Source organism: Branchiostoma belcheri, unplaced genomic scaffold (genome assembly GCF_001625305.1).
Source record: "Branchiostoma belcheri isolate BF01 breed outbred unplaced genomic scaffold, Haploidv18h27 scaffold2, whole genome shotgun sequence".
Classification (NCBI taxonomy): domain Eukaryota; kingdom Metazoa; phylum Chordata; class Leptocardii; order Amphioxiformes; family Branchiostomatidae; genus Branchiostoma; species Branchiostoma belcheri.
In genome coordinates this window covers 9,468,774-9,478,301 of record NW_017803490.1, presented here as the reverse complement: position 1 = coordinate 9,478,301, position 9,528 = coordinate 9,468,774, and the positions used below count along the sequence as shown (strand labels likewise).

Genomic DNA, 9,528 nt, shown 5'->3' with positions numbered 1-9,528 from the left:
GACTTGATATTTGGTAGGTGGGTAGTTCTTGATAAGACCTCAAAATGATTAGATTTTGGGCCACCTGGTGGCTTGTCATGGTACTGCAGCAGAACTTCCGGTTTTGATATCTCAAGATCCAGACATGCTAGGGTAAACCAAATTTAGGTGGTAGATAGCTCTTGTGCTGGGGATGAAGTGACATGAGTTTGAGCCCCCTAGTGTCTTGCTCTGGAACTGCAGGGGGGTTTAAAGGACAAATGTTTAAAAGAGGATAACTCAAGAACCGATTGATGGGTCATCGTGATTTTTGGTATGTAGGTAGCTTAAGTGATGCTTAACATAATGATATAACAATTATGCAAATATTGATGTAATTTGCATAATTAATGAGGAAATTCTATAAATCAGCTGCATTCCATGATAGGAAGTTCAGGATTGTAACATATGTTATTAAGAACGAGAGAAACACAGGCAAATATCGATTATGCAAATGAAGACTTAATTTGCATAATTAATGAGAAAGTGTTATAATTGCATAGTGGTAACTGCCTGGAATTTCATACTTGGGGTGTTTGAAAGTTAAGTGAAGGTGAACATAATTAAACATAACTTATTACAAATAAGGACCACATTTGCATAATTTATGAGGAAATGGCATTCTTTGTTAAGATAAGACTGTCTTTTGGTGTAGAATATGATCAACAGACTGATATAATTCACGCAATTGAGGATCCTATATGCATAATCAGGGTGATTAGTATATTTCTTATTCATAAAGGCTAACATCATTTGGCGAAGGTATGAGATCGTGGAACTCTAGTTTTGAATAAGCCAGATTTGATACAAAAATTAGTGCATCGGAAGGCCACACCAATTAAATTAGTTGTTTGAAGCAACAGGGCGAGAATAAAAAAACAACAGGCCAATGCCCATGAAGGCCGGAAATGTTAGGATATGGGCCATGAAGCCAAGACACCAGGCTGGTTTATAATTAAAATAATATATTTTGAACTTTTAATGAAACAAAGTTGCATTGTTACATTGAAAAACTTTAAATAACTAGGTAGAAAAGGATTCTTCAACATTGGGACCAAAATACATGTATTGTATGTTTTTTTGTTTTTTTTTGAAAATCACAAAAAATGGACAGGGCCAATCCGAGAAACAACAAATTTAATTGGTGTGGCCTAATGAGGAAGATGTTGTCAGAGCACTACCAATCTTTTTCCATTGAGGTACTCTCCAACAACAGGTCTAGAGATTAGATATCACTCAGGGGACAGGTGATGTATTATCTTACACTACAGGGCCTGGTTTGACCACTGTGGAGTCAACCCATGGCAGTGGGGTCCTGAATACCTAAGAGCCACCAAGTTCCATTCAGGAATTGTCCAGGGTAAAAAATGTTTTAATGGTGACTCAGTTACATGTATTGAAGGGAGAGAATCTACTACAACTGTGGATTACCAGTACGTAAGCAAGGACTGAGTGTTAATTTGGCATGACGACCCCCATGCTAGAGGTCAGAGGAAGAGGACCACTTGTGTTACCCTGCCTGTCTACAGTCTAACAAGCTGTGATTAATGGGCAAGGGAGGAGACTGAGGGGACTGATGAAAAGTTGTCTCTTTACACAAAAGGCATAGCGACTAGATAGGACAGAGAACAAGAATGATTCCTGTCACACTTGAAAATGATGGGGTTGTCCCATAAAGAGATTGAACCATGTACGCCTGACACCCAATAGAGCCCGTGAGTCGCTGTGGCATGGTCTATGGAGAAAAATTCAGGACCAGATGGCTGACGGTCAGACCAATAGAGGTGGCTGCTTGGACAAGTTTGACTGTACCATATACGGAAATACTGGAAACAGTCTGGCATCAAGACTGACTTAGCAAGGACATTATCCTTGGTAAAGGATAAGAAGTATTAAGTATGTCAAAAATATGTGTAAAAATACTTACATTGTACAAGTTTTCAATACTACAATGTAATAACTCATCCTGCAATTGAATTTACAAGATTCAAAACGGCTGCCATTTTTCTGTAAGTTTTCAGTAGTGGACCTGAGCCACCAACATACCAGGGCAAGGGCTGTTAGCATGCTCTTCAAGTGGATGTGGGGTAGAAAATTGTGGGCTTGCTTCCTTGTCATGGCCTCATCTGCCAATTGCCTCATTATTCTTAGATAAATAAAGGAGGTTTCAAGATTATAAATTGTAGTGGTCCCAAAACAGCATGTGTCTGGCTTCTGGTGACACTTCATGTAAATGATTTATCCTCTGACCAGAAGGCACACCCAACTGCACTGTGAGGGTCTCCCAAGGATTAGCTTAGCTAATCCAGTGTGTAATTAAGACATATGTGAAGACTTTCTTGAGCCCTATACATTAAATTTGCACTTCATCCAGTTGAATACTTGGAATCCACTCTCTGACAATAACTGGAAACTTTGTATCAAACTGTTGAATCAATGTAGTCACTATTGTGTGGATAACACTACAAATTGAAAGCCTTTCCTACTCTTTGCCAAGATGGTTACAGCACGGTTTGTCCCTGTCTGTAGGTCTGTTAGACATGATTTGTGAATGTCTGATAGCTCTTGGCCTCCTGAAAAAGTGGTATAGGTTTGAAGCCCATGGCAGCTTTTTTGATTGCAGGGATCAACTTCATATCACAGTTACTATATTATGAGACAGATTGTTATGACTTTCGATCAAGTGACATACAAGTATGTAACTAAGAAATAGAGGAATGTCATGATGGAATTAAGGCCCTAGTATGGAACCATTATGATAAATCGTAAATGTAACCTGGTCTATAATTTTGCAAAGGTCATGGAACTCTTGTTGTAATGTATCGGTACATGACATTGTGTCTGATGACTTCCCCCATCCACCTGTAGGCCCACACGGTGTAAGGTCTATATAAATTAGTTTTGTTGTTTTCATAACGAAATGATTACTGGTAGTATTTATGATATAATGTCTAAATATGTCACACGCCAAAACTAATTTGATAGCTACTTTTTTTATATACCTGGGCCACAATAACATTCAATACAGGTGTTCCAGCCCATTTGATAACTGCCGGTAGAGCCCGGGGTTCTATCTGATTATCAAATGGTTGAGAAATGTGCCAAAATTTGGTGTGTACAAAACATGTCATGGCATCACTTTCAACATCCGAATTTGGTGTTCGAAGTTTCGAAAGAGACACACTCAGTATGCGCAAAACGCGTTTAAATCATTCTGGAACATTTTTAAGCCAGGGCCATACAGTAAAGATTCCCAGGCCATACTGCTAGTTACATGTACATTTTGTATCACATGGGCCAGAACACCCATATTGAACGTAATTGCGTCTCAGGCATTTCAAATGTTTATCATATTTTATGTCATACGTAGGCCGCGATTACGTTCAATACGGGTGTTCCGGCCTGTGTGATAACTAGCAGTACGACCCGAGGTTATAAATGTTCCATGGAATAATTTGAACGCGTTTCGCCCTAACCGCGTTCACCACTTTCAAAAATTCGAACACAAAATTCGGGTCTTCGGCCGTCAGGCGAGCAAAAGTACCGAAGTAACAGGTTCCTTTCTCAGCACTCGTTATACAGAGGTGAGAAGGCTTTCGTCCTAGATCTCCAGTGCCGCAGTTACGTCAACACTGGGTGAGCGAGTGCTGAGTGGAATTCAACACCGGCTATCGAGTGGTGAACAGCCTCCGAGCGCTGGCTATCCAGTGCTGAACGGACTCCGAGCGCTGGCTATCCAGTGCTGAACGGACTCCGAGCGCTGGCTATCCAGTGGTGAACGGACTCCGAGCGCTGGCTATCCAGTGCTGAACGGACTCCGAGCACTGGCAAGCGAGTGCCAAGTCACTGGAGTCAAGATTCAGCGCTGGAATTCCAGTTCTGTCGGAGCTTCAGCACTGGAAAAAAAGCCGTTGAGCACTAGAATTCCTGTGCGGAGTTTCCTTCCGTACAGGGCCCCGAGTGCTGACACCACCTTCCCCGCGAATTCAGCACTGGCTGGCCAGTGAGGAACCCGTTACTTCGGTACCCTTGCGTCAGGCGATCCGATGCGCGGTCGGACTGGTACATCAGGCGATACGGAATACCCCGTGTTGTATTTTATATATACGTACATAGTGTGATACATGTATATATGTAAATAATCATACAGGTATTACATATGTGCTAAAATGCATTCAATGAATGCATTATACATTCAATAAAATGCTGAATACATTCAATGAATGATAAATGCATTCATTGAATGTGAAATACATTCATTGAATGCAGAATGGAAATACTGCATTTATTGAATGCAGATTCTGCATTCATTGAATGCAAATACTGCATTTATTGAATGTAAAGTACATTCATTAAATGCAAATTACATTCATTGAATGGTAGAATTTCTGTTTTTAGTTGAGAACATGTTCAAAGTAGCTGTTTTATTTTTCTATCTTTTTTAAAACCAACATTATTACAACACTTTTATTAATCATAATTATTACTTTTATTAATTATAATTATTATTATTGTTGTTACACTGCTTTTATAATGTTGTGCGTAAAATTATTTTTGTGGTTTCTTGTCTAAAGCAAAAGAAATAAAGAAATTGTTTTTGAACAGATGACTTTAATGAGACGAGGAAAGAGCCCAGGGAGCATGCTGGGATACCATCCTCCCGGCTGGAGCGACACAGTGCACAGAGATTACCCACAATCCTCCAGTCCACGTCGCAAGGTGCCGCCTCCGGACCATGCAGTCTGCTCATCCTGGTGAGAGTCTGCTTTACTACTGTAGCTATTCAGTCTGTCTTGTCATGTTGCATTTTTACCCTGCTGGCAATACTGGGCCATGTTGATTCTGCTCATCCACAACCCTAAGGAACACAATGCAAGCCTGGTGCTGTCAGGAGGAGTGTGTGTGTGTGTGCCTGTGTGTGTGTGTGTTTGTGTGTGTGTGTGTGTTTGTGTGTGTGTGTGTGTTTGTGTGTGTGTGTGTGTGTGTGTGTTTAAGGTTTGTTAGACGGAGAGTTAATTCTTCTGACATGTTGATTCTGAGGCAGAATCCTGGACCAGGGTCGGGGGTTTGTTTGTTTGTTTGTTTGTGACTGTTGTTTGTTTCTGCAGGTACTCCATGGAGGCAGTATCCTGGACCAGGGTCAGGGGTTTGTTTATTTGTTTGTTTGTGTGTGACTGTGTTGTTTGTTCCTGTAGGTTCTCCATGGAGGCAGTATTCTGGACCAGGGTCCGTCCATCCTGGGTTCCAAACAGTCGGACATCAGCACCTTTACCTCCACCTGTGAGTCGGTGATCCAGGCGCACTTCCCCTCCATGTCCGGCCAGGTGTGCATCCAGCTGGTCACCTGCCCACGCGCCTGTGTGGAGGCACTGTCTCTGCTGACCAGGTGAGACACCTGTGTGTTTGTTTGTTTGTTTGTTTGTGATGCCAGGTGTGCATCCAGCTGGTCACCTGCCCACGCGCCTGTGTGGAGGCACTGTCTCTGCTGACCAGGTGAGACACCTGTGTGTTTGTTTGTTTGTGATATCAGGTATGATGTTATGTGTGGAGGTCAGGGTACTACAGTAACTAAAAAGACAGTTAAAATTGTTTGACCATGTCCATGTTTTTGTGAAGAAAGTTAATGTACTTCTACAAACTTGTGTACAGTGTAAGCCCGTTCAGCACAGAGGCAGTGTCGCCCCACAGTAAGGCTCGGGTGCTGAGTAAGGAACACCTGCCCATCGGAGCCATGCCTCTGCTCGCTGCCGTCAGCGCAGACTTCCCCGAGCACGTGGCGGCCGTCATCAGCCGAGCAAACCAGGTGTTCCACGACTTCCTGGCCTCACCTGAGGGAGCCGGCTTCTGTGGACAGGTAAATATACTTACACCTGAGGGAGCTGGCTTCTGTGGACAGGTTAATAGCTCTACCTAAGTTACAGAAGAAAAATTGTTTTGGCCAGTTTCTTCTATAAAACTTCTTCTTCTCCTGTACCTGATGGCTGTCACCATGGTAACTGGTGCTGTAGCAGGCACCCTGTGGTGTTGGATTTTATTACGTAGCAAGTGGCAGGACAGAGTTGAAGGGGTTGGGCACCAAATATATGAATGTATTTGAATAAGAGTAACAGAGCAGTATCCTTGGGTACGAGGCGCTGCAGTGTGTGAATAACCATGGTAACAGTAACCATGGTAACAGTAACCATGGTAACCGGTCCGTCGTGTTATTCAGGTATGTCTGATAGGTGACTGTGTGGGCGGTATCCTTGGTTACGAGGCGCTGTGTGTGAGCCAGGACCACAGCCCCTGCAGCCCGTACACGCCCTGCACACCTGGGCCTGCACAGGACGGCAGCCCCGGAACACCTGCCGGCACACCTGCCGAAACACCTGGGCACGGCACCGACTCACCTGCCGAAACACCTGAGGGGCCCAGCTGCACACCTGAGGGGCCCGGGTTGGGTCCGGGTCTGGAGGAGAGTCCAGCCGACTCCGACAGAGAAGTCTCGTCTCCCAGCTGCAGATTTCTCAGCATGCCGTCTGGTCAGGACCCCGACTCTTCCACCGGGCAGTTCCACCTGTCCTACGGCAGTCCGGACCTTACTGCAGCAGGTGGGCACCTGTGTGTGTATGTGTGTGCATGTGTGTGTTTTGTGTGTCTGTGTTTTTTACTTGTTTTCGGGACCAGAATGGTTGCAGAGAATTTTGGGTAAAGAGGTGACGTGTGCCATCCCTGATTGCGTTGTGTTTCCTGCAGGAGACCAGCCTATAGCTATGAAGTGTGTTTGTTTGTATGTATGTTTGTGTGTCTGTGTTATTTACTCTGTTTTGTGTTTCCTGCAGGAGACCAGCCCATGAAGTTTGATTTTGAAGTTGGGGATTTTTTCCTGTTTGGGTGTCCTCTCAGCCTCATCCTCATTCTGCGGCAGTTAGCAGCAGGGAGCGACAAGAAAGGTGAGGCAAAATAATGTATTGCTAAAACTCGGTACATATAATGACATATAATTCATAAAAATAATGTAATATAAGGTTCATGCAGCTGATCAGTAGTGATGTAAAAAGTCTCTTTCATCCCTCTCAGGAAGTCGTCTTGTTCGATGGCCAGAATTCTTACTGTGTCCAGTGAAACAGAATGTCGGTGACTCGATGTAAAGTGAAATTTCTTCTCCTTTTACTTTTACATTGTTACTTTTACCAGACTAAGTTTCCTGCTTTTGTATGTCGCCAGTTTGCCCCGCCCAGCCGGCGTGTACCCAGGTGTACAACATGTTCCACCCGACCGACCCTCTGGCTGCCCGGCTCGAGCCTCTGCTGCAGGACCAGTTCTCTCACATCGCGCCAGTCTCTGTCTCCAGATACCACAAGTTTCCTCTGGGAGATGGAACCACTAACTTACTGGGTAAGCACAAACTTACTATAAGCACAAACTTACTGGGTAAGCCATGTTCATGTCCCTATAATCTATCCCCCTGTGTCTGGTTTAGTTGATGGAAAGGATATAGATTATTCCATCTGTGTGTAGTTGACACAGTTCAGAGCCCCCCGAGCCTGTTTATGTCTATGCTGCTGCTCCAGCCTGCTGTATAATGTATCCCGCAGTGCATTTTTTTGTCCCCTGCAGTTGACACACAGTTCAGAGCCACCCCAGCCTGTTCATGTCAGTGCTGTATAATCTATCCCCCTGTGTCTGGTTTTGTTGATGCAGTGCCTGTTTGTTTCCCAGTTGACACAGTTCAGAGCCACCCTGTACATGTCTGTTTTTGTTGATGGAAAGGCAGCTGTTATATTTAATAATGTATAATTATATATCTGTGTTTAGTTGACACCGTGCAGAGCCAACCCAGCCTGTTCATGTCGTCCCTGCTGTATTATTATGTATAATTCCCCGTGTTTGTCCCCTGCAGTCGACACAGTTCAGAGCCACCCCAGCCTGTTCATGTCCACGCTGCCTCTCCAGACAGAAGAGCGACGCCCCAGCGAAGCCTCCGTCTCCAGTCAGACTTCGCAGGCCTCTGGGCAGGGAGAGGCCTTCCACTGCCTGGCTAACGGTAGGTTATCAATCAATCAATCAATCAACCAATCCTCCGGGCAGGGAGAAGCCTTCCACTACCTGGCTAACGGTAGGCTAGCAATCAATCAATCAATCAAATCTATCAATCAATCAATCAAACCTCTGGGCAGGGGGAAGCCTTCCACTACCTAGCTAACGGTGGGTTATCAATCAATCAATCAATCAATCAATCAATCAATCAATCAATCAATCAATCAATTCTCAGGGCAGGGAGAAGCCTTCCACTACCTGGCTAACGGTAGGTTATCAATCAATCAATCAATCAATCAATCAATCAATCAATCAATCAATCAATCAATCAATCAATCAATCAATCCTCCGGGCAGGGAGAAGCCTTCCACTACCTGGCTAACGGTAGGCTAGCAATCAATCAATCAATCAAATCTATCAATCAATCAATCAAACCTCTGGGCAGGGGGAAGCCTTCCACTACCTGGCTAACGGTGGGTTAGCAATCAATCTATCAATCTGTCAATCAATCTGTCAATCAATCAATCCTCCGGGCAGGGCGAAGCCTTCCACTACCTGGCTAACGGTAGGTTAGCAATCAATCAATACATTGATAATATTTTAGATATGATCACAGGTTTTTCCTTTGGTTTTTATTAAAATTTAGGAAAAACAAAGTTGAGATGACAGAAAAAGTCCCAGGCTGGACTGATGAACACTTGACTGATGATGGAAGTTGAATGAAGAACCAAAGAATTTTCTCCTTTCTCTCTCCACAGTCACAACGAGGTGGTGGGGAGCGAAGAAACTAGACTATGCGCTGTACTGTGTTAGTACCAGCTGGGCTGATGGTGTGTGTGTGTGTGTGTTAGTACCAGCTCGGTGGGGAGCGAAGAGGCTAGACTACACCCTGTACTGTGTTAGTACATGTTACATGTACCAGCTGGGCTGATAATGAGTGTGTGCGTGTGTTGTTGCAGTGACCACTCGCTGGTGGGGAGCGGAGAGGCTTGACTACGCGCTGTACTGTGTTAGTACCAGCTCGGGCTGATAGTGTGTATTGTTGTTACACTAACGACTCGCTGGTGGGAGCAAAGAGACTAGACTACGCCCTGTACTGCCCCGAGGCCCTCACAGCTTTCCCTCCATGACTCTGCCCTGTACTGTGTACTGTGTTAGTACCAGCTGGGCTGATAGTGTGTATTGTTGTTGCAGTAACCACCCGCTGGTGGGGAGCAAAGAGACTAGACTACGCCCTGTACTGCCCCGAGGCCCTTACAGCCTTCCCCTCCATGACTCTGCCCTACCTGTTCCACGCCAGCTACTGGGAGTCCACTGATGTCATCGCCTTCATACTCCGACAGGTGCGTAGAACACCTCCATTGTCTCACCTGCACACACCTGCCATATCAGACAGGTGCGTAGAACACCTGCAGTCTCACCTGCACACACCTGCCATATCAGACAGGTGCGTAGAACACCTGCATTGTCTCCTGCACACACCTGCCATAT

The 9,528-nt window shown here is 44.7% G+C and overlaps 1 protein-coding gene across 1 annotated transcript in view; it reads left to right on the top strand.

Moving 5' to 3' along the window:
• The window catches only part of LOC109468535 (membrane-associated phosphatidylinositol transfer protein 1-like), a 22,292-nt gene that overhangs the window by 12,717 nt on the left and 47 nt on the right, over positions 1–9,528 (top strand). The window contains exons 9-18 of the mRNA XM_019766777.1: positions 4,624–4,772; positions 5,214–5,342; positions 5,450–5,511; positions 5,668–5,872; positions 6,230–6,608; positions 6,840–6,950; positions 7,225–7,395; positions 7,901–8,044; positions 8,796–8,867; positions 9,232–9,380. Of these exons, the coding sequence (XP_019622336.1) occupies positions 4,624–4,772; positions 5,214–5,342; positions 5,450–5,511; positions 5,668–5,872; positions 6,230–6,608; positions 6,840–6,950; positions 7,225–7,395; positions 7,901–8,044; positions 8,796–8,867; positions 9,232–9,380 (1,571 nt within the window). The remainder of the gene's footprint in view (positions 1–4,623; positions 4,773–5,213; positions 5,343–5,449; positions 5,512–5,667; positions 5,873–6,229; positions 6,609–6,839; positions 6,951–7,224; positions 7,396–7,900; positions 8,045–8,795; positions 8,868–9,231; positions 9,381–9,528) is intronic.